The sequence below is a fragment of the Equus asinus genome, chromosome 17 (assembly GCF_041296235.1).
Source record: "Equus asinus isolate D_3611 breed Donkey chromosome 17, EquAss-T2T_v2, whole genome shotgun sequence".
Taxonomy (NCBI): domain Eukaryota; kingdom Metazoa; phylum Chordata; class Mammalia; order Perissodactyla; family Equidae; genus Equus; species Equus asinus.
The window spans coordinates 43319683-43343403 of record NC_091806.1 but is presented as its reverse complement, the minus strand read 5'-3'; the positions used below and the strand labels follow the sequence as shown (position 1 = coordinate 43343403).

Here is a 23721-nt window from a genome sequence, read left to right as displayed (position 1 = left end):
GAGGGGCGTGTGTCATGGTTTGTTACCAGGGGCCTGGAGGTTTGAAGCATTTCATAAGAAAAGCTATCCCCGCCGGGATGGAATGCTTAGTGACTGGTCAGGATGTAGTAAATGGAAAAAGGCAGTTGCAGAATAATGACAAGCAAGATCTTGTCTGTGCAGAAAACAGTATATGTAACTGCAGGGCGACAAGTCCAAAAGGGCATAGATATTCAACCCATTTGGCTTTTGGATTGGGAGGTGGGGAAAAAGGAGATTTTTTTGAAAAAATTAATCTGTTTAGGGCAGTCTGCAGCCTGCGATGGGCCTCAGGGAGCTGCTTGCTGACTGCTGGGGGGCCCCAACCTGGGTCTTCCAAGGGAAGGGGGAAACAAACCGGGTGAGCTTGTCCCCTGCACAAGGCCAGGCAAGGCCTGAGCGCTTGAGGAGGGTTTTGAAAAGGGTGGTTGGCGTCTCTTGTGCCAGGAATGGGGCCAGAGTGAGGAGGAGGCACAGCCTGAGACCCCTATGCGGCCTCTGTTCAGCCGTGGCCCCCTGGGGTATAGGGTGGAACGTTGACAGTAGTCAGAGTAACTAGAATTGAGGAGCTTCTTGGACCAACTCCCTGCCCGGAGGTCTCCTCCCAGGGCGGCCACCCACACCCCAAACAAAACCACCCATGCCACAGGCTCCCTTGGCAACCGGGAGGAAACTGGGGAAGATTATTCCCCTTACCCCTGCGAGATGGCATCTGCGGGGGGGCTGGGCCCAGCTGCCGCACCCTCCTCGTGATTCTCGGAAAACTGACGACTCCCATGTGACCTTCAGCACAGAAGGTCCAGTGTGTGGCAAGCCCAGACTTGTTCACCATTGGGTGCCTGGCTGAGCTCTCCTGCCACTGAAAGATTGGGGCAGCTCACCCTCGCCGAGATCTGCCTCATCAATCTAGTCCTGGCAACGTTCCCGGGCTGGGTGGGGGAGACTTGGCCTGAAAGGACAGTGTGGAAAGAGGGAATTGCCTGTCAGAATGTTCCAGAAAGCTGGGAGGTGTGGCTGATACCCAGCAAATGCCTTCGCTGCTGTGTCACAGTACCAAGCTATGGGGTCAGCCCTTTATTTATCTACAAGATGCCTGAGTGGTGGTGTTAACTGCCGTGTGCGGTTTCCTGGGCCCAGCTTGGTGCCTTAGCTTGGTTTTCTCTTATCTCTGGTATAAAAATCTTCCTCCTTCACATGTATCATTCCCAAATCCCTGAAACAATCTTAGATTTTATTTTTCAAAAGAGTAGGAGTAGGTGGAATTAACACCACACAAAGTATCAGGATTCTACAGATCATAGGATTCTTCATCACAAAAGGAACTAAGGCCCTCATTTGTGGCCTTGTATGGGGAGCCACCCTGGCCACCCACTCCATTTTCAAGGACAAGATGGCACAGTTTCAGAGGGGCCTTGTATAGAAGGTCTCCTGGCCTCCGAGTTCCACACAGCTAGTTTTCTTGGGGAGGGGAATGTATTTGAGGAAGATGAGAGGAGGGTAGAAAGCCACACAGGGACATCTCTGTCCTGCCTTAGGGGGGCCAAGGCAGCGCTCACAGCATGGTGGACAAACATCCGGCTTGGGTTCCACCTCTTTCTCTGCAAATAAGGCTAAACATAGCTCCACTCTCTGGACGAGGCCCGCGGGGCAGCAGAACTCAGCAGATTTCTCTAGATCAAAACAAGCTGTTCCAGGAAACAGCAGTAAACAGGACCTTGGATCCCGGGCTGGGGCTGGCTGGAGATGGGCCCGCCCTAGCCAGTGCGGGGTTGAAGCATGCTCCTTCCACTCAGGGGCTGGGGGTTGGAGGGGAAGGAAAGACTGGAGAGGGCCCCTTGGGCAACATCCGGATTGCAGGGCCAGGGCCGAGGCCCAAGCCCTTTCTCATGGCCGTGGCTGCCTCCTCATCTTGTTTTGAAACCAGCTCAGCGCTGTTGTTTCCAAACCAGCCCAGGAAAGGACCTGGGCGATTTCCTGCAGGAGCTGCTGGGAAAGGCAGAGAAGAGGACTAAGAACCGGGTGGTACTTCAGGCTCACACCAAGGGCAGGACAATGACAGTATTGCTGCCACTGTTTGAAAATGTGCCAGAACTCCACCCCTCCCATCCCCCACAGGTCCAGTTCCAGAGCTATGGCCTTGGGTCACCTTGAGCTCTCCACTCACAGGAGATACTCAACTGGGGCCATTTCCCTCTGAGTCCTGAGGCCCCCCTGTCTCAGGGCCTGGGTGAGGGAACTGCACAGTCACCGTGTGCTGGCCGGGCGCCCTCCTGCCCCGGCTTACCTCACAGCAGCCCATCAGGAACCACAACCTGGACCCCCACCCCAGCCCCCACAGGCACTTGGCCAGGTTGGTCCCCACCTCCCAGCATGACCCTGGGCACATCTTTAACCTTTCCCAGCCTGCTCTCCTCAACCCCACTTCATAATCAAAACAACTATTGTCAGATTATGACAATGGAAGGCTCTCCACCCAGTGGCCGCCTGGCCCAGCCCTCCTTCAGCTCCTTCAGGCCTCTGCCTGGAGGTCACCTTCACAGTGAGCCGTCCTCTGTGGGACTTGAGTTCCTCAAGGGAGGGGTTTCCCGCTGTTTTGTCATCCACTGGACCCGCAGTCCCTGCCACGTAGCCGACCTCAGTAAATGTGTTGACCAGTCTGTGTATTATAAAGGTCACTCTGTCCACTGTTAGGCTCTCGGTAAATATTTGTGGACAGGCTGAAGGAAGGAACTGAGTTCCCAGGGCAGCCGCAGCTCCACAAACTCGATGACAGGCCCAGCTCTGGGGGTTCTGTCCAGGCCTGGGCGCCCGGGTCAGCAGACAAGGAGAAAGGGGGGCTGCTCCCTGCGGCCCGGGGCCAGCAGCTCCTGTGGAATGTCGGGGCGGCCGCTAAGGAACCAGGGAGCCTGTCTCGGCCAGAGCTGGCAGAAGGCATTTGGGGGAGAGGGCGTCGGGGGTGGAGACTCCCCCGACCCTGATTGCTAAGCCAGAGGAGGAGGTGGGCTAGCCCAGCTGCATTTCATGCTCCCATGTCCTTGGCCCACGTGGGCCAAAAAGAGGGAGAGGAAGCCGGGAGGCGATCCTAAGTTAGGAGAGGGCTTCTCGACATTTCACCTTTGTCTCCCCCGGGGAGTGCAGGGCCTGTGGGCTCTGGGTCCCTAATGCCCTTTCCTGGGGGCCTGCCCCTCCTAGGGCCAGGTGTCAGGCCTCGGGCCATGCCTCCAGGAAATAACTCTGATGGTGTCAGTCCCCTGCATCTGGATCCGGAACTCCCTGCCACATACACCTCCGACTCCTGGGCATCAGGTCCTCGCTGCCCCAGCCCTACTGAACCGCCCCCCTTCCCTGAGCCTTGCCCAAGCTAGCCTCCTGCCTGGAGCCGGCCCCACCCTTCTCCTGCCAACTCCTTCACTGGCTCACGGTCACTTCCCTCTGTCCTGAAGCCCCTGCTCCTAAGTGCTCACCAAACCCACCTGCTCCCCACCCTGTGTTGAGCACCCCTGGCCTGGCTCCCCAGCCCCCAGCAGAGGGAAGGCCTGTGCAACGAGGGGCTGACCGGGTCCCACAAGCCTTGCCTCCCTCGACCACTGCTGTGCTCTACCAGTGGTCCCCAGACCTCCTAGGCTCCTCTGTTCCCGACTAAGCAAGTCCCAGCTTTTGTAGGCCCCGCCTCTGGCCTGTGCCCACCTTGCCAGCCTTTCTCCAAGCCCCACCCATCAGGAATCCTGGTGACAGCTCCTCTGGGCAGGGAGCTGGGCGGTGCTGACATCCACCACCTCCCACCCCTGGGTTTGCACAGCTGGCAGGAAACCCTCTCCCTTCTCCAGGGCCCGCCAGAGCCTCCCTCTTAAACTCGGGGCCCTGCGGATGGGAACGTCCTCAGACCCGAGCCTTGTCTTGTTCCTGCAGTGATCCCACCGGAGCACTGGTTGCTCAGACTGCCCTTGAACCTCTGAAGGAGTGTTTTCTGCTCTGACCCCCCTTGGCCCGCCTGAGTGGCATCCGTGAGCGAGGTGTGTATGGCACCAGGCTTCACCAGGCAGAGCGGAGACCCTCTGAGTGGTTCCATCGGTCCCTGGAGGCTGCTGACCTTGGCACTGTGAGGGAGGCCTGTGCTCTCGCTGGCCAGAGCGTCAGCGGTCACCGCCACCCCGTCCACCACACGCCAAGGTCAAAATGGGCAGGGGACACAGAAGTCCTAGAGAAGAGCTGGGACTATTATTCATCATCTCGCAAATTATATTTATGACAAATAGTTTAAAATAGCTGGAGGGCTCAGTATGGGTGGGAGAGGGAGGTGCTGAGAGAGGGGCCAGGACAGCTGAGAAGGGGGAGGGGGCCTGGGACAGTCAGCTCCTGTGGGCATGGGGCGGACCGCAGGGTGGAGCAGGAGGAAGGTGACTAGTCCCAGGGTGTGCCCACCGCACCTCCTGGATTTCCCCAAATAGCCCTAGTTTTAAATATTTTGACTCGGTTGTCATTCACAGAAAAACAAACAAAAAACTCCAAAGCAGAATCTGTTTTCAGGATGTGGATCCTGATCTTTGGAAAATGTGGGTCTCATCACGATGCAGGGAACCTCGTGGGAAACCCTCTCTCTGCTCTGTCATGGCCCAGAGGGAGCTGGTGGCAGTGAGGAGGCAGGGCGCCGGCTCTGAGAGACCGGGTGGGCATGCAGAGCCAGAACAAAGGCCCCCCAGATTCTGCCCTGCGGGCCAGGCTGCATAGCTCTGGGCGGGAGGTGCCAGCTCACCACCTCTGCAGCTGGGCTGGAGAAGGAAAGGGAGGGCTCAGCTGCCCCCTGCCGGCCGCAGCCGGACCAGCAACCTGTGGGCGCTGACCTTGGCCAACTCACCTCTCCCTTCCCTGCCCACTCCTGCCCCTGGACACCTGCCACCCCAAAATTGTCAGTTCAGTAGGGGCAAGCAAAGCAGCTGACCACAGGGCACCAGACGTGCTGCTTAAAACTGAACTTCTGACCCAGGCCTGGCCCTGCCACTCGCTTTGGGTGATGTTGGGTAATCTGCCTGCCTTCTCTGAAAGGTGTGGCTGATTTGGACAGGGAGAAAGTGCCGTGTGGCTTTAAAGCGTCCTCCTGGCCTGGGAGCAGGAGGAGCAGTAAGAATCTGCGCGTCCCTCGGCTCAGGACTGTCCGTGTCCATTAGGCTCAAAGTCACAGGCTTTGCTTGGCTCCCCCACCCTGCCCCCACGCCCTCTCACTCTGCTCCATTCGCCTCTATCTTACTGAGCCTATCAGGGCCTCTCCTCCAGGAAGCCTTCCTTGATAACTGACCCCCCTTCGCCATCTGTTGTCTGTTCCCCTTTGTCTCGTGTTGGATGTAGCCAGCTCATCTGTCAGAGGCATCCTGTCTATATAGAGCGGCTTGTTTCCTGGTCATTTGTGTTCCCATCCCCAGTGTCCCCTGAAAAGCTGAGTAGACTCTGAGCTGACACCCTCTTGGGCAACTTGGTCATTAATTCTGCAACTCCTTGTGTGGGGCACCTAGAACTCCTGCCCCCTGGCGCCGTCACTCCGAACCGCTCCTTCGCAGTTCTGTCTGATGTGTCCCTCGACCTGAGCGGGAAAGCTTTCTCGGCTGCCCTGCTGGAGTTTTCTGAGGCCAGCAGGGCCTCTGGCCCCCTGGGGGTCTCTGATGGGTCAGCATACTGTTGGCCACAGCAGCACAGAGCTCGAGCTCCCCTGCTGTGGACCTGAGCTGGCCTCCTGTGGGCCGCGGTTGCGGCACGAGCTGCCTGTGCCGGTGGCCCAGAGAGGCCAGGATCGGGAAGGCCTGCAGGAGTGTCCCGATGCGTAAGTGGCAGAGGAGGACCCAGAAATGCCCCAGCCTCAGGAGGGACAACAGGATTGGCTGTGTTGATTGTGCCAGTGACCTCTGCTACCAGAATTCTGAAGAGTTAGGGGGTGTCTGGGGGCCTTGAAGAGCCTGTCCCACTTCACTGAGCCCCAGGGGCAGTCTCGGCAGGGCCTCTTCTGGTCTGGGGGGCCTCTGGAGCCAGGTGATGGCCAAGCCAGGCCATGTGCCAGGCTGGCGGGGGTCAGCCTCCTGCTTCTCCCAGCAACCTGAGGGCAGCTGGTATTTCAAAATAACAACCTTTGATGCATTAAAAAGCCCCAAAGAAGACCAAGGCAGTAAACCACGTGGGTGGTATCATGGGTTGAATTTGTGTCACCCCCAAAAGATATGTTAAAGTCCCACCCTTAGAACGTCACCTTAGTTGGACATAGGGTCATTGCCGATGCTGATGTAATTAGGGAGGATGAAGTGGGGTGGGGTGGGTCCCTAATCCAATACGGCTGCTGTCCTTAGGGTTAGGGTTAGGGTTAGGGTTAGGGTTAGGGTTAGGTTAGGGTTTTGGACTTCTAGCCTCCAAAACTATGAGATTACATTTCCGTCGTTTTAAGCCCCCAGTTTGTGGTACTTTGTTACAGCTGCCCCAGGAAACGAATGCAGGTGGGAACAGGGGTGCGTGGAAATGACCTCTGGAATGTGGGGGGTCTTAAGGGACGAGTGACTCACCAAACCTGTCCTGATGGCACACAGATGCGGCCATCGCAGGCTGCAGGCGCTTTCCCATCTGTAACCCAGTGTCACACCTAACCTCTGTGCTCTGCCCTTGGGATTGGGAAGAAGTCATCAGACAGGCACCATAGCCCTCAGTAACCTGAAGAAGCAGGTATGACCATCCCCATTTGAGAGAGGTGGAAATGGAGGCCCAGAAAGGTGATATAACTTGCCTAAGGCTACACAGCAGGGAGGGAGGGGGACTAGACCAGGGGTAGGGTGTTGGCCCTCCAGGAGACAGGTCTGTCCCATAGAGGATGGCCATGCAGTCTGACAGGCTAGGGTAGGGGGATGTGGGCTGGGGGCCTGTTGGGAAGCCAAGTTGGGGAGGGGGTCCAAGAATGCTGAGCAAAGGGGAGACTGCAGGGTGTAGGGCAGGAAGACATTTCCTCTACCCTCTCTGGGTTTGTCTGGCCGGAGAACAAATTACATTCACGTGAGACAGAATAGCAGGAGAAAATTAAACAAAACTTTATGTTCTGAGGACCATGGCCCGGGGCGTTTCTTCCCGAAGGAAGAAAGGGCACCGAAGAAGTGGGGTGCACAGAGTGGTTATATACCCCCAAACAGGATTTTTCACATAGGATTGAAATGTCCCTTTTATATAAGACTGCTCTGTTGGCACAGCAATTGATGGAAACAGCAGATAGGTCTGCTGTCTCGGTGAACACAGCAGGGTGGCAGGTCTGTTGTCTTGAGCTGGGTGGTCAAAGGTGAGTGCAGCAATCAGTTCCTAGCCTAAGGAAAGATGCTTATCCTTAAGGAAATGCCAATGGGGTTGGGGGGGAGTTGCACCTTTATCTTAAGGCCATTTGTTCTTGCCATAGTAGATGTTTTAAAGCAGATATACAATGTGTGCTCAATGGCCACAGTCAGGCCCTTTTGGGAAAAAACAAAGTCAGGCTGAATTAGGTTTACACCAAATGGCTTCCTCATGTACTCCAATATATCCTATTGCTTGCCATTTCTATTTGTCAAATGTATACATGGGAAAGGCTCAGGCAAGCCGAGCAACTAGCCAAAATGGCTGAAACCACCACCCTAAATATCGTATCCAGCTGAAGACAAAGGAGGATGTTGGGGGTGGGGGAAGTCAGTTACAGGAGGTTACCAGACAAGCACAGTAAACAAATGCAGATTTCAGTCCTTGCCTTCCCCATTGATTAAGAGTTTCTAGGGGTAAGGTCATCTCCCCTTCTTCCTGGTACAGAGAGGGAGACATCTTTACAGATGGAGATTTCCTTTACAGTGTAAATGTCTCTTACAAAGGGTAAGTAAATTCTACTTTTCAGTTGCTTTCCTGTCTGCAAAATAACTAGCCCTAAATAATCCTCATGCCAAAGAGACATATCTTGGGGTGGCCAATTCCAGGCCCCCACAAGGGTGTGTTCCAGAAACAAGTGGAGCCAGTATGTGTAGTGGGCAGGGATCAATTCAGCACTTGTGGAGCCTGAAGCTTAAATAATTTTATGGGCCTATGTTAAGAAAAATAATTTTTTAGGGGCCGGCCCCATGGCCGAGTGGTTGAGTTTGCACGCTGTGCTTCGGTGGCCCAGGGTTTCACCGGTTTGGATCCTGGGCGCGGACATGGCACCACTCATCAGGCGTCCCAAATCCCACAACTAGCAGGACCCACAACTAGAATATACAACTATGGACTGGGAGATACAACTTGGGAGAAGAAGAAAAAGGAAGAAAAAAAAGATTGGCAACAGATATTAGCTCAGGCGTCAATCAAAAAAAAATAATAAAGGAAAATAATTTTTTAAATCCTACTTTTTCAAATTTTACAAAACCATGGAACCCACTGCTGGGGTCTGAAGCCTGACCTTCATTCATTCCAAATGAGTCAGCCTCTGGGCCAGGGCATGTCTTGTGCAGAGGGTGGGGTGCGGGCCAGAGTTCACGTTGCTAACCACCCACTCAGCGCCTGGATTTGGGCTGGTGCCACCTCACAGACATGTGTAAACTAGGGCCCGACCTCGGGGTGCCCATGGGGGAGGCGGTGGGAAAACACCCTAGTGCGCCTGCGAGGAGGAGACCAGGAAGCCCACTCCGAGGGGACCTTCCAGCAGCCACCCTGCTGGCCGCGCAGAGCCGGGCTCCTCACCAGGATGTGGTTCCCAATTGGGCTCCCTCCTTGTCCCTCTTTGGCCATCTGATGGGTGCCTGGAATTAGGATCTTGGGCTTCAGGCCCTCAGAGAACCAAGAGGCATCCCCAGCACGCAGCCTCTCCCCCTTCCCTCTGCCGAGTTGCTCTACAGGCCACAAGGGGACGTTTCCAGGGGTCAGCTGGTCTCTGCTCAGCTGCACCTGGGGCACATGGCCATGGCCAGCATGCAGGCTGTGCAGTGGAGACTGGGCTCGGCCCAGGAGAATGGGGCTGGGGGCTGACACAGAGACGTGGTCGGGGCAGGTGGCGCCCTCTCCCGGTCTCCTGTGCTGGGATGACTGGGCACAGAGCACGAAGGCCCCCCTGGGGGGAGAGCCCACTGACGACCTAAACGGTTAGGGAGACACGTCGTGCACTTAGGGCCGTGAAACAACTGAAGAACTAGCAGTGGAGACCGGGCGGTGGTCCTGGGAGGAGGCCGGGGCAGAGTGAGCCACAGAAAAGGTCGGCCTGACAGGAAGCTCCTGGATGGTGCTGGGAGGGGGTCCCCAAGTCAGCCACATAAGCAGGAAAAGGAAAGGAAATGGATTCTCCCTGGAGCCTCCAGAAGGAATGCAGCCCTGGCGACCCTTTGATCTGAGCCCAGTGGGACTCATTTCTGACCTCTGACCTCCAGAACTGTGAGATAAAGGATGCGGGTCGTTTTAAGCCACTAAGCTTGTGGTCACCTGCTACAGTAGCTCTAGGAAACTACCACAGGTGGTGGAGGCAGACGGGGCCTGGGTAGGAGGAGCAGCTCTGGGTCTGCCCGGCCCCAGGCTGTGCCCCCTATCCTACCAGAGGGGGTGTCTCTGCCATCGGCAAGCCCTGGCCTCTCAGGTAGCCCCGTTCTTCCTCCCAGCTTTCCAGACACAGGACATTTAGAGACGATAGTAGCTTACACCCAATAGTCTACACCAGACACTAAGGCACCCCAACAACCCTGTGAGGTGGCTCCTATTATTATTCCCATCTTAAAGGTCAAGAAGTGGAGGCTCAAGGTCAGCGCCTCACATAAGTGGCCATGGTCATGGCATCATGCTTTCTCACCAGCAGAGGACCCCACAGAGGACAAGGCACCACTCACTGTCACCGATGCCTGAGGAGACAGGCCCTAGTCCCAGGATGGTGCTGCTGTGGGGACACATGGCTTGCTCTTTCTAGCTCCGGAAACATGCACAGTGTGAACTCTAATCCCCAAATGGTGACGTGCTGCGTGGCTTCCTGCAGGGCCCAGAGCGCTCCGGAGGTCAGGTCTGATGCTGTCCTGTCCCCGTCCTGTGCCCCCACCCCCAACAGGACCTGTGGGAAAGAAACTGCCTCCCGGCCGGGCCCAGGGCAAAAAGAGCCCCAGAGAATTGCCCAAACCTCCTGGTTTCTCTGGTCTCTCCCATGGGGCACTGGCTTCCGGACTGTGCCCTGTGTTCCAGCCCCAGGTGTGAGAAGGAACCTGGACCCACCAGGTCTAACAGGCAGAGGGGGGTGTGGTTGAGGTTAGGGACAAGGACGAAGGTGCCACTGTTGGCTCCTTGTGCCCCTGCCTCCCTACAGAGCTCCTGTTTGTTCCCATTGTGAACTCCAAACCCCTCTTGGGCCTTCGTACCCTGGGAGTCCCTGACCGACCACCAGGACAGGAGAGCTTCACCCGGGTTCTCCATCAACGCTCAGCCGGGCGAGCCCGGAGGGCCGCATCCCTTGATGCAGAGTTAACAGCAACCGCTCAGCCTGTCATCAACTCCCAGGCTGTAATTAACACTCTCGTTACTCCATGTCATAAACCGCACCAAAGTCTGCTGGAAACTGATTTTATTATTAATAAATCACGTGATATAAAAGAATGAGAATATTCAAAGGGCACTTAGTAAAATCCTGCTTTGTCCCAAAGGGCAGGCAGAAAAGGTTAAGGCACAATGGATGCTTAGAAAACAGGAGAAAGAGGCTGAAGAATAAAAACAAGTGATTTGTGTGTACACACAGACACCCCACATACAGGCTGCCATCAGCACATCGGATAAGAATTCACCTGGAATCAAAACAGTGAGTGGGAGGAGAGACCCAGAGGGCTGGGAGTGGACGGGCTGGGCAGCTAGTGATGTCGAGTGACGCCAGGAGGGCAGACCAGAGGTCCTCTGGCTGCGACATTCCAAAAGGCCAGGGACACCTATTTATTATGACAAATAACAAAGTCCCTGCTGCTGGAAGACAAGCCCACCTCAAAACATCTGGAGTGTTCAAAAGTCACCAAAGGGAGGAGGAGGTGAGTGGGCTCTGGCATCTGGAGACAAGAGGTTCTCGTTTCCTCTCCCACGGTTCTCTGCTGGGAGCGGGAGACAAAGCAAAGCCCTGTGCTGAGCCAGTGTTTCTTTCCGGGGGGGGGGGGGGGGAAGCCCCAGGCGCGCCCGTGAGACCCACCACGGAGGAGCCCGCTCCTGGGCCAGCCACAACCCGCGCCACATCAACCTCCTACCTCATCCATGCTCTCATGGTGGGACTGCCCCAGGCATGGGTGGCCCAGGGTCAGGCCAGATGGAAACCACACCGCTGTCTCCGGGGGAAAGCCAGCAGCTGAGACAGCCGGCATTCTCTTGAGTTGCCCCAGAGTTCACAGGCTTCACGGGACCAAAGCAGATGAGAAAACAACAAAACTAAAACCTGACGCCCAAGGGGGTTTGGGAGCTTCTGGAGGGTGGGTCTGGTGGGCTTGTTGGTCCATAGGACAGCCGCCCCCCAGCACAGTGACGTCGCCAAAGGCTAGCAAAAAGGCACCTTCCTTCTGGTCAGTGTCTCCTGCCTGCAGGAGAGGCCTGAGTACGGGCACAGGGGAGCTGGGCCCTGCCTGGCTCCCTCCAGTTCCATCCAGCCAGGGAGGGTTGGGTGGGGGACCCTGTCTTCTCTGTTCCTGCTGTAGTTCAATCCAGGGAAGCCCCCTGCCCGCCGCCACGGAGCATCGGCCCAGGCTGGCAGCATGGGGTGGAATGCCAGCAGAAGGAATGCGGGGATGTGGTCACCCAAGTCCGGGGAAAAGACCAAAGACGCATGTGGGACCTGCAGGTCCTGAGCCCTATTCCTCAGCTACCTGCCATCAGAGCTGCCACCGGGCACTTCAGAGCAGGGGACAATGTCCCTTAAAGGGCACAGTGAGAGGGGCACAAAACCATGTCCCTGGGTGGGAGGGGGTGGGCGGGGACTGATCAGATGGTCCTGAGACAGCAGTGGGGCCCAAAGTCCAGGGGAATGACAGGCAGGCTGCAGGAGGGGCCCTGCGGAAGCCCCGGCCAGCTCTGCACAGCCCAGGCACCGTCCCGGCCACAGAAGTCACTTGTCCACGCGCTGAGGAAGCCCTCCTCCCCAATGTGAGGGCCACAGGCTGGCCCTGCCCCTCAGGGAGGACAGCGCTGGGCCAGGTCCGGGGGGCTCGCTGTGCCCTCCTCCTGCCCGGCACTGCCGCCCTCAGCCCTGCTCCAGGCTGTCAGCTGGCTGCACCACGGTGTAGCTCCCCTGGCTCGTGGAGAGCTGCCGGCCGAAGAAGGACGTGGTGCGCTTCGGTTTCACCCGCTTGATCTTCTCGCCTATCAGGGAATAAGCAGAACGCGCTGAAGAGAGGGCTTCCCCGGCGAGGGGACCCAAGCCCCTGGGAGCCTGGGTTCCGGCTCCAGTGAGAGGTTCCTTCCGGAACCCGTGCAGACCAAGCTCCCCGCTTCACACCCGCCAACTTTCTGAGCCTCAGTCCCCCGACCCTAACTCCCACCAGTGACGTGGGTGGGCCGTGTGGTGTGGCCAGGCTTCCACATCAGAGGCAAATCGGGGTTTGATGCTAGCCGGTTGTGGCGTCTGAGGATCTTTGCTAAAATCTGTTCAGGAACAGACCAAAGAAACAAAATTCCTCAACCCAGATAACTGACTGAAGCTGAACCTCGGTAAGATCAGGAGAATATTCTTACAAGTTAAAATTTTCAAGCCAGGTGATCAAGGTCAATGTCAACGGTCATGAATCTTGTTGCTAACACATCTGTGATGGGGGGGGTGATGACGATGGCACTTTACCTCTGTGATCTTCCCCCAAAAAACCCAGAACCTCATTCTAATCAGGAGAAAAACATCAGACAGATTCCAGTAACGGGGCATCCTATAACATCCCCCAGCAGGACTCCCCCAGCTGTCAAGGTCATCCAACAAGGAGAGTCTGAGAGACTGTCACAGCCCAGAGGAGCCTTCAAGTCAGGACAACTAAATGTAGTGCGGTGTCCTGGATGGGCTTCTGGGACAGAAAAGCACATTAGGTTAAAACTAAGGACTTTAGTTAATAATACTGTATCAATATTGGTTCATTCATTATAACAAATCTACTTTTTTTTTTTTACATATTTATTCATTTATTAGGAAGACTGGCCCTGAGCTAACATCCATGCCCATCTTCCTCTACTTTATATGTGGGACGCCTGCCACAGCATGGCTTGACAAGCAGTAGGTCCGCACCTGGGATTTGAACTGGCAAATCCTGGGCCACCAAAGCGGAGCATGCGAACTTAACCACTGTGCCACATGGCCAGCCCCACAAATCTACCACATTAATGTAAGGTGTTAATTTAAAAAAATCAAGCAACAAAAGAAAAACAGGCAACAAAAATGAATAGTATTCTTGGGGGCTGGCCCCGTGGCTGAGTTGTTAAGTTCACGCACTCTGCTTTGGCGGCCTGGGGTTCACCAGTTTGGGTCCTGGGCGCAGACCTATACACTGCTCATCAAGCCGTGCTGTGGCGGCATCCCACACGGAAGAACTAGGAATGACTTACAAAGTGGATATACAGCTACGTACTGGGGCTTTGAGGAGGAAAAAAAGGAAGATTGGCAACAGGTATTAGCTCAGAGCCAATCTTCCTCAAAAAAAAAAAAAAGAAAGAAAAGAACAGTAATCCATGAAGAAACTAGAAAGGATCAAGGACACAAAAATGGTCCACCTTCACTAGAATTCAACCACCAACTCAAACAAGTTCTCTCTCTCTCTCTCAGGACGTTAAGATCCACAGTGGGTACAGAAGGTGGATGTCATCTTCTCCTCTGCAAGGGGTACAAGTGGGTACACATTTTGACCCAGCAGCCCCATATCTAGGAATTTAACCTGAGGAGACGGTTCAGATTCCAAGTAAGGATTTAGCTACAGGTATGCTGTCTGTAGTAGCTGAGAACCGGAAATCACTATAATGTCCGACAAGAAGGGACTGGGTGTAAACAACCGTGTGCGCCAACCACATTGAGAAAGTCTACCATGGTGCCAACACCAATTCTGTTACAGAAAAGTTATTTTGCTTTTTCTGATTATAAACATGACATGCTTGTGGTAAAAGCCTGAAATGCTACAGAGAAGCACAAAGAGAAAAGGAAAAGTTACAGCAAGCGATCCCCACACTGGGACCCCTCCGTCGCTCCCCCCGCGGAGCAGTCTTGCATGGTGCCAACCTATTACCTGGTTCTTTCTACTCAGTATCATTTTGTCGACATCCGCCATTTAAAGGTAGATATTTGTTATTGTGTTAAAAAAAAACAAAACTTTTTTTTTTCTGCTTTATCTTCCCAACGCCCCCCCCCCCCCCCCGTACGTATATCTTAGTTGCAGGTCATTCTAGTTGTGGGATGTGGGATGCCGCCTCAACATGGCCTGATGAGCAGTGCCATGTTCGCACCCAGGATCCGAACCCTGGGCCGCCACAGCAGAGCATGTGAACTTAACCACTCGGCCACAGAGCCGGCCACCCAAAAAAAGCTTTTTATTTTGCAATAAGTCTAGATTTATGGAAAAGTTGCAAAGGTAATAGAAAGAGTTCCTGCGTATCCTCATGATGTTGGCACCGTGTGTGACAATCAAGTACAGTACATTTGTGCACGCTGAGAAATGAACACGGTACGGTACTATTAACTAAACTACGGACTGGGGTTCACCAGTTCTTCCACAAAGGCCCGCTGGCTGTGCCGGGACCCGATCTGAGAGGCCACATTGCATTTAAGGTATCTTCGCCAGCTGCCCTGATTCCACAGCCGGGGTCCCACTGTTTCTGCACCCACACCTTTGATAACAGACATTGGGAGTTTCTAGTTTTTCCATCTGGACAACGCTGCAGTGAACATCTGTGGACGCAGCAGTGAGAAGGGAGCAAAGGGCTCCTAGCGCCAGGCCTGCAGTCCCGATCACAGAGCTCAGAAGATGTGACACTCAGCCCCCAGCCCGTCTCTCAGCCACGTCCTGCCGGCTGGAGGCTAACACACCGTGTCTGGAGTTGCTCTGTGTCTCCCTACCCCCCGGAGCTCCCCCGGGGCCTGCGTGTGCGCATGTAGACGTGTGTGCGCACATGTGTATGCCACGTCGGGGTCACTCACCCTCCTCCACATAGTCAATGGTGGAGAGATGCTGGATCCGGCTGCACACCACGCTGCCCTGCCTCCGCAGCTGGGGGCGCTGAGCAGGAGGTGGCAGGGAGCCGGGGGCCGCGCTGGGACCAGACATGCTCTCCTGGGTGGCGGCGGGCTCGGCGGTGTGGTTCAGCTCAATGCAGTACTCAATGAGGCTGCTCATCAGTTCAGCCTGGAGAGGAGAGAGGGGCCAGGGGAGGCCTGGAGGGTGGGCCACGGCCCACGCCCACTTCCTGTACCCCTGCAGAGCCAGATGAACCTCTGGTGGGGAAGGCAGATGAGGAAACAAACACGTTTATACAAGGGAGGTGGCAGGTGCTCTGTGGGCCAGAAGCAGGGGAAGCGGCCCATCTGAGTGGCTTCAGAGGTCAGTCCTGGTGGAGGAGTAGGGGTCCCAGGTCTAGGGGGTGGGGTGGGAAAGAAAGAGCATTCTAGTCAGAAGGCACAGCCCAGAAGGCTGACCGCAGTGGGCTGGAGTGGTCAGGCCAGACAGGGAAAGAAGCACGGCTGCTATGGGGAGGACAAGGAAGGGAGGAAGAAGGTCCGGGCAGGGCTTCCTGGGCTGAAGGAACCGCATGTGTGTTGGTCGAGAGAAGAACCTGCAAACCCACAAAGAGGGTGGTGGTGAGGTCACGGGGGGTAGGGGGAGGAAGGGGTGGCTCCCTCTGCAAGCATTCTTCCAAAGTGATGCCTTCTCAACAAATTTTAAGCGTGATGCATGTTGACAAAAAAGGTGAAGTGATCAGACATCAGTGGGCACAGTCTGGGCACCATCTGACCGGGACGCCAGGGGCTGACAGATTCACAGAGAGCTGTCGGTGGATGGCGTCCCTTAGTCAGGCAACACATATTTATCGACTGCCCACCTGTGCCAGCTGCTGCTGTAGGCAATGGGATGCAGTGGGGCCCGAGGCGGACAGAATGCCTGCCAAGAAGAGAACCCACGGCGGGGAGCAGGGTCAGAGGCTCAGGAGGTGGCCCCAGGGCAATGGGGGATGGCCCCTGAGCGATGGAGATGGCGAGGGAGACGTGGCAGGTGTTTGCCCACCCACACTGCAGCCCGAGGCCTCTCTGAAGCAACACAACCCCCCTGGGGAGGGGGAGATGCACAGGGAACTGTGCCCAGCCAGAAGGAAGCCCAGCATCCGGTCTCCACACCACCCCCTTTCCTCACTGGGGGAGCTCCACCAAGCTGGGAGGGGGCTGATGAGCAGGCGGGCAGCCAGGGGGTGAGGGTCCTGAGCTGTGAGCACCGGAGGGAAGCCCTCTAAATTCCTCTAACGCCGTGTGATGCTTTTGAGGTTCAGGGAGCTTGCCGTTAAAACTTAGCTGCATTCAACAAAACTAAATATCCACTCAAGGGCCGAACCCCGGCCGAGCGGTTAAGTTCACGCACTCCACTTCAGCAGCCCAGGCTTTTGCCAGTTTGGATCCTGGGCGCGGACCTAGCACCGCTCATCAGGCTGTGCTGAGGTGGCGTCCCACACAGCAGAGCCAGAAGGACCTACAGCTAGAATACACAACTATGTGCTGGCAAGAAGGGAATGGGATTTGGAGAGAAGGGGAAAAAAAATCCATTCAAGATAAAACTCAGCAACCAGAAGAGAAGGGAACTTCCCCAACCTGATGAAGGGCGTCTACAAAACCCCCCAGCTAAGACTACACTTATTTAGAGCAAGACTAAACGCCGTCTGCTTGAGGGCAGGAGCAAGTCAAGGGCGTCCGCTCGCACCAGGCAACACTGTACTGTACCGGAGGGCTGAGCGACTGCTGGCAGGCCAGGCGAACGAGAGGCACACGGACCAGAAGTCCGAGGACAGCTGTCCCCAGACTGCATAACTGTCTACTGAGCAAACCCCAAAGAATCTGCAAAAAGCTCCTAGAGCTAGTGCGTGAGTTTAACAAGGTAGCAGGATATAAGGGTCACAAAACCAACTGTATTTCTATAGACCACAACGAACAACCGGACACTGAAATTAAAAGCAGTGCCATCTATGGTAGCAGCAAAAAGAGAAGGAAGGAAAAAAAAAGAAAAATACTTAGGGACAAATGTAATAAAAGATGGACAAGATTTGTATGCTGAAAACTATAAAATATTAGTGAAAGAAATCAAAGACAGGGGCCGGCCTGGTGGCGCAGCGGTTAAGTTCACATGTTCCGCTTTGGCGGCCCGGGGTTCACCAGTTTGGATCCCGGGTGTGGACATGGCACCGCTTGGCAAGCCATGCTGTGGTAGGTATCCCACATATAAAGTAGAGGAAGATGGGCACAGATGTTAGCTCAGGGCCAGTCTTCCTCAGCAAAAAGAGGAGGATTGGCAGCAGATGTTAGCTCAGGGCTAGTCTTCCTAAAAAAGATATATATATATATATATACACATACATATATATATATAAATCAAAGACAAACAAATGGAGGTATACAAGTAAGTGGACTAGAAGTCTTAAAAACATCTCTTCAAAAGACAGCGTTAAGAAAAGAAAAAGTCAATTCCGAGCCTGAAAGAAAACATTTGCAAAACACGTACCTGATAAAGGACTGGTATGCAGACCCTAGAATGAACCCTCAGAACTCAGTAAGAAAACAAATAAGCCAGTAAAAAATGGACAAATGATTTGAACAGACATTCCATCAAAGAAGATATATGGGTAGCAAATAAGCACGTGGAAAAAAGATCAAAATCAGTAATCATTAGGAAAATGCAAAGTAAAACCACAATGAGGGCCAGCCCGGTGGCGTAGCGGTTAAGTTCACGTGCTCCGCTTCGGCGGCCTGGGGTTCGCCAGTTGGGATCCTGGCCGTGGACCCAGCATAGCTCATCAAGCCATGCTGAGGCGGCGTCCCACACAGCACAACCTGAAAGCCCTACAGCTAGGGTATACAACTATGTGCTGGGGCTTTGGGGAGAAAAAAAAAAAAGAGGAAGATTGGCAACAGATGTTAGCTCAGGGCCAATCTTCCTCACCAAAAAGGATACCTTTAACTAACTAAATAAATAAAACAAACCACAATGACATATCACGACTGTACGATTATCAGAATGGCAAACAGACAGAAACGGACAATACCAAGTGCTGGGCAAGGACACAGAGCAACCGGAACTCTCAGACCTGGCTGGTGGGAATGCAAAATGGTAAAAAAGCCACTGTGGAAAACAGCTTGGTAGTGTCTAATAAAGCCGATCATACAATCCAGCAGTCCCACACCTAGGTATTTACACAAGAGAAATGAACACATATGGCCACACAAAAGCCAGTACATGAGTGTTTACAGCAGCTTTATTCTCAAAAGCCCCAAACTGGAAACAACCCAAACATCCTTCAGTGAGTGAAGAGCTAACCTGTGGTACACCCACACGACGGAAGACCCTTCCAGAGTAAAAAGGAATGAACTGACGATACAACACGCGACACAGACAACTCTCAAGAGCCTGAAGCTTAGTGGAAGAAGCAAGTCTCAAAAGGCTGCACACAGAATATACACTGCAGGGTTGGACCACAATGTGTTTATCTGTCACCGGTGATGGACATTTGTGTTGTTTCCAATTCTTTGGTTATTACAAATGAAGCTGCTATGAAAATTTGAGCACAAGTCTTGGTGTGGACATATGTCTTCGTTTCTCTTGGGTAAATATGTAGGAGTTGTATGATAAGTGTATTTATATGACATCCTGGAGAAAGCAAAACTTTAGAGATAGCTAAGAGGAGGTGTCAAATAGGTGAAGAGATGAGTCTGAAATCAGAAGAGAGATGTAGGGACCGGTCTGTGGCCGAGTGGTTAAGTTCACACGCTCTGCTTTGGCGGCCCAGGGTTTCACTAGTTCAGATCCTGGGCGCGGACATGGCACCGCTTATCAGACCATGCTGAGGCGGCATCCCACACAGCACAACCAGAGGCATTCACAGCTAGAATATACAACTATGTACCAGGGGCTTTGGGGAGAAGAAGAAAAAAAAAAAGATTGGCAACAGTTGTTAGCTCAGGTGCCAATCTTTAAAAAAAAAAAAGAAAGAAAGAAAGATGTACAAGACAATAAAAGACAATCCCAAAGAAAAATTGCCCAAAAACTTCAACAAACAGGATATCCAGATGGCAAATAAATACACAAAAGGTACTCAACCTCATTAGCTGGGGGGAAATGCCGACTAAAACTATACAGACGTTTGAAGGCTGGTGGAAATAATGCCAATGAAAAAGGGCAAAGGATGTGGGCAGACATTTCACCTCTGGGAAGATACATGGATAGCACATAAGCCGCTCCACCCCTTGACTGCGGTGGTGGTGGTTACGAGGGTGTGTAAACATGTCAAAACTCACTTTTAAAATGGGTACATTTTCTGGTAAATTATACCTCAGTGAAATTGACTAAAAAATAAAGGAAAGAAACATAAGGAGCTATCGCTACTCACTCACCAGCGTGGCTAAAATGGAAGATGCTAGCAAACCAACCGGTGGAGAGGATATGTAGCCACGAGCACTCATTTGCTGCTGGTGCGTGCAAACGGCGAGGGCTTCGGGAACCCGTGTCTACTAAAGCTGAGCAAGCGCCTGCCCGTGCCCCGGCCATTCCGCCCCTGGGTGTGCACCCACACGTGCGCACAGAGGAGCTGCAAAGCAACGGTCAGAGCAGCGCTGTTTGCAACAGTCCCAAACTGCAAAGCCGAGTGCCCTTCAGCAATAGGATGGAAGAGTGACGCCTGGCAAATTCAGGCGCTGGAACACCAGAGAGCGTGGTGCGAGATGGAACCGCTGCTGCCAGCGGCAAGGATGGAGCTCAAGAAGTGGACGCCGAGTGGGGGAAACCAGACAGCAAGGCCATGCGGTGGGGACCCACCGCTGTAAGGTTCAAGCATGCACAGGGTGACTCTTGGGGGGCAGGACTGGGAGGGGGCTTGAGGGGTCTCCTGGGGTCCTGGTTCTATTTGTTAATCTAAAAGCTGTTACATGGGTTTGTTTGGGGAAAATTTGCTGAGCTATGCATTTAGGATGTGGGAACTTTTCTGTACATGTAATTCAATAAACATTTACTTAGAAAAGAGGCCCAGACTAGTGATATCAAAGTTATGAAGTCATCAGCATAAAGGTGAGGAGAGCTGAGTATTCAAAGCCGTGAGAGGGAAGAGCTCATGGACGCAGGGCAGGGAGACTCCCTCGAGAGAGGCCCAGGAAAGGGGGCCAGCAAGGGAAATTGGGGAGAGGCCTGGAGGTTGGAGGGGCCGCCACAGGGCACGGGAGGGGCGTTTCCAGGAGCGTGTGGTCAGGCTGAGTTGGGACGGAGGGCGCTGGGCATTGGGGCTTGGAGCTCGGGGAGTGCAGGGGTGGAGGCTGGCTGCGAAGGGGCGAGGTGTAGAGAGAGCAGAGAGAAGTGTGGCTGTGGGGGGCCTAGAGACCCGAGATGGTGGCAGGAGGGGATGTGTGCTTTGGGAGATGGGAGTCTCTGGAGCGTGTCTATGAGCTGAGAGAGGAGAGGAGCCAGGAACTGTCCTGCAAGGGCCGGGTCGGAGGGAGGCCTGGCCTGACCAGGGCGGGAGGAGAAGGGGCGGGGTGGAGGCTGCAGTGGGATCAGGTGCTGGACGAAGGGAGAGGGGGACAAAGGCACGTTAACCCTTCCATGCCTGCTCCTCCTCTGAGAGCACGGATCACAGGGGCCTGGAGGACGGGCAGCCAGTCCGGGCTGCCTGCACAGTACCAGGAGCCCACCACGAGCAGCTCTCTGACTGCGGCTGCCACCGCCCTGATGTGGTGTCTCCAGACCAGGCCTTCCCGACTCGCCAGGGTGGCTCCTGGTCAGCAGAGGTCAGCTGCCCTGGTCAGCAGCCCTCTCACCTCCTTGCCAGCCAGCCTGGAGCCTCCATCGGTCTGGGACCCTCTGAGCCCAGCCTCCCTGCCCCTGGCGTGGGCCACACCCACCACTACCTGCTTGGAGTAGATCTTCAGGAGCTTGTTGACCGGCGTGCCTTCATTGTCCCCGTCGAACTCCAGCCACAGGGCGGACTCCTCCTCCTCAGGGGAGGTGTGGTCCCATGACAGCTCCTGGAAGTGCAGGCCCAGCAGGACGTGCTGGCCAGCGGGAGATGCAGAGTTTGGACTCCCTGGGCAGAGGCCTGATCCCCAATCCCATCTCGCTCGGTTGCCACCAGGAGGAGACACCTGGCTAGGCTATTTACCTCTAAGTTTGTGTGTGTTTCTCTATCCAAAGGGGGCTGTGGTCCAGGGAGGCCGAGAACCCCTAACCCACAGCACTTCTCGTCAGCGGGTCAAGCCCCTGACAGCTGGGCCGGCCACATGGGGGAAGAGGCAGGTGGGGAGAAGAGCTTTTCCGTGAGATCAGTTGGGCAGCATCTCACCAGGAGGTTCAGCTGGGCCCGGGATGTTGGGGCACAGATGCCCAGGAGGGGTTGAGGTCCCTCTCTGGGGACAACCAGAAGTCACCCAGAAGTTTTCTGCTGGTCTAGGAGGGACTCCTGCCCAGGTGCAGGAGGCTGCCCCACAGGGTGGGCTGCTGACATCAACCTCTACAGGGGCAGCCCAGAGACAGCCCAGGAGGGCTCCCAGTTGTGGGGCTTTTCTGGAAAACCACCAGCTAGTCTCCACCAGGCCCTGCCAGATTCCCTCCACTCAGAGGCGCTAATCCTAGCTGCGGCCTCCCCCTACCCTGGCCATCCCCCTGCCTAGCACACTGGGCAGAGAAGCTGGTCCAGAGCAGTCCCAGGGAAGCCCCCAGGATGACAGTGGCCACCCACGCTGCCCTGCCCCCAGGCCAACCAGAGGCCCAGGGGAACCCGGAAGGCCTGCGTAAGGACCCCACTCCCTTCCTCTCCACTGAGGCCCCCCCAGGTCCCACCCTGGAGGAGCCAGAGGTACCTTCTCCCTGCTGTCGATGACATGCACGCCCTCCAGACTGATGGCTATGGCCACTGGCTTTCGCCCACTCCGGTGTAAAAAGCCCTGGGCTGGCTTGTCAACTTCACCATGGAAGAAGGCACACCTAGGGAGGGGAGGTGGCGTCAGCCCGTGCCCTCCAGTGAGTGCTCCGGCCAGGCCCTGTCCCAGGCAGCTGAGAGGCTGAAGCTGTTCGGGTGACTGAGGTTAAACAGAAACCCGTCCCAGGCGAGGGAGAAACTGAGTGGGGGCGAGAGGAAGGCTTCGTGGAGGTGGTGGCATCTGAGCTGGTCGTGCAGGACAGGAGCGTTTCAACAGGTGGGAGGGGGAATGGGGTGGCACAGAGAAGGGCAGGCGCCACAGGCAGAGGGAAGAGCATGAATGGGGTGTCGGACAGAGCAAGTTACATGCAGGGACTGGCAGGAGCCCAAGGACTCGGGGCTCCAGGGGTTGGGGCTGAGGCTTCTGGAGGTGGCCAGGCCACATCAGGGCTGGGAGAGCCCCGCTGCCCATTGCCCGCCAGGCCAAGACCCTTCAGCAGCGAGAGGGTCAAGGCTGCCCCTGCTTGGGGCCCAAAAGGGTGTGGGGGCTGCCCAAGGAAGCAGCTCCAGGGCTCAATACTGAGACGGCGAAAGGGATGCAGTGGCCTTAGGACGCCAACCCACTGAGCTGCCACCCTCTCCCTCCTGCCCCACCATGTCCTCTCCCACTCCTGCGGCTGCCCTGGCCTCTCCCGGCTTGCACTTAGCTAAGCCAGAGGCCTTGTGAAAGCCCAGCAGTGACTGCCTGCCCCTGCGCAGCGTGACAGGCCTGGAGACCAGCGCCCGCGACCTCAATTCCCGAGAGCAGCCCCACTCCTGTCCCTGCGCCTGGACTTCTACAGGCTCCGTGATGGCTGGGACTGGACTCCACTGTCCCCAAGGAAACTGATGGAACCAGAAGAGCAGTCACTGGCCCATCCTCATCTCAATTTATCCCTCTTGACTGGATCGTCCCTATAGCACGGCACCTTCTGCCCAACGGAAAGCAAACACTTTTGTCCCCACCACATCCACAACTGCTCCTCCACCTTGACTCCCTCTCCCCATACAGCTCCTCGAAAGAGTGGGTCGCACTCACTGTCTCAGTCTTTTTCTCGCTCTCCTCCACCCACGGCCACCTTCACGGTGCTGGAGCCAAGGTCAACCATCAGCCACACACGACATGTTGAGCTTGACCTCGAGCACAGCATGGGACGCTGGGTCATTCCCCCTCAACATCTCCCTTCGCTCGGCTGACACAGACCCTCCCGCCTTGCTCTGGGGTCCTTCTCCCGCCTGGTCCACACTCGCCTCCTTGGCCATCTCTTGGGGCTCCCGGTTTCAAACTCCATCCATGTGCTGAAGACACCAATTACCGCCCGACTCTGGACTCAGAAACCCAAATGCCCACTCGGAATCACCACCCAGGTATCTGGCGAGTACCCCAAAATCAACAAATCCAAAACCAAGCCCCCGACCTTCCCTGCCAGCTCCACCCGGCGTGGTCTCATCTCAGCTGATGACAACGCCATCCTCCAGCTGCTCGGGCCAGAAGCCTGGAGTCCTCCCTGCCCCTCTCATTCACCTCTTCCACTGCACATCCATCCAGCAAATTCTGCTGACTCTGCCCCCAGCGTCTCCGGAATCTGACCACGTCTC

At 55.3% G+C, this 23721-nt stretch overlaps 2 protein-coding genes across 8 annotated transcripts in view; both read right to left on the bottom strand.

The window, feature by feature from the left end:
- LOC123277996 (ral guanine nucleotide dissociation stimulator-like) overlaps positions 1 to 950 on the bottom strand; it is a 59215-nt gene extending 58265 nt beyond the window's left edge. Inside the window, exon 1 of the mRNA XM_070488161.1 lies at positions 715 to 950. The gene's annotated coding sequence lies outside the window, so the exon portion shown is untranslated. The remainder of the gene's footprint in view (positions 1 to 714) is intronic.
- A 9596-nt stretch (positions 951 to 10546) lies between these two features.
- The window catches only part of FRMD8 (FERM domain containing 8), a 31250-nt gene continuing 18075 nt past the window's right edge, over positions 10547 to 23721 (bottom strand). For 6 of the 7 annotated variants that reach the window (XM_070488148.1, XM_070488145.1, XM_070488147.1 and 3 more), the window contains 4 exons: positions 22025 to 22148; positions 21077 to 21220; positions 15128 to 15332; positions 10547 to 12324 (listed from right to left, as the gene is read on the bottom strand). In XM_070488148.1, the coding sequence (XP_070344249.1) occupies positions 12206 to 12324; positions 15128 to 15332; positions 21077 to 21220; positions 22025 to 22148 (592 nt within the window). In that variant the 3' untranslated portion in view covers positions 10547 to 12205. The remainder of the gene's footprint in view (positions 12325 to 15127; positions 15333 to 21076; positions 21221 to 22024; positions 22149 to 23721) is intronic. The other variant, XR_006521735.2, reaches the window with a different exon arrangement.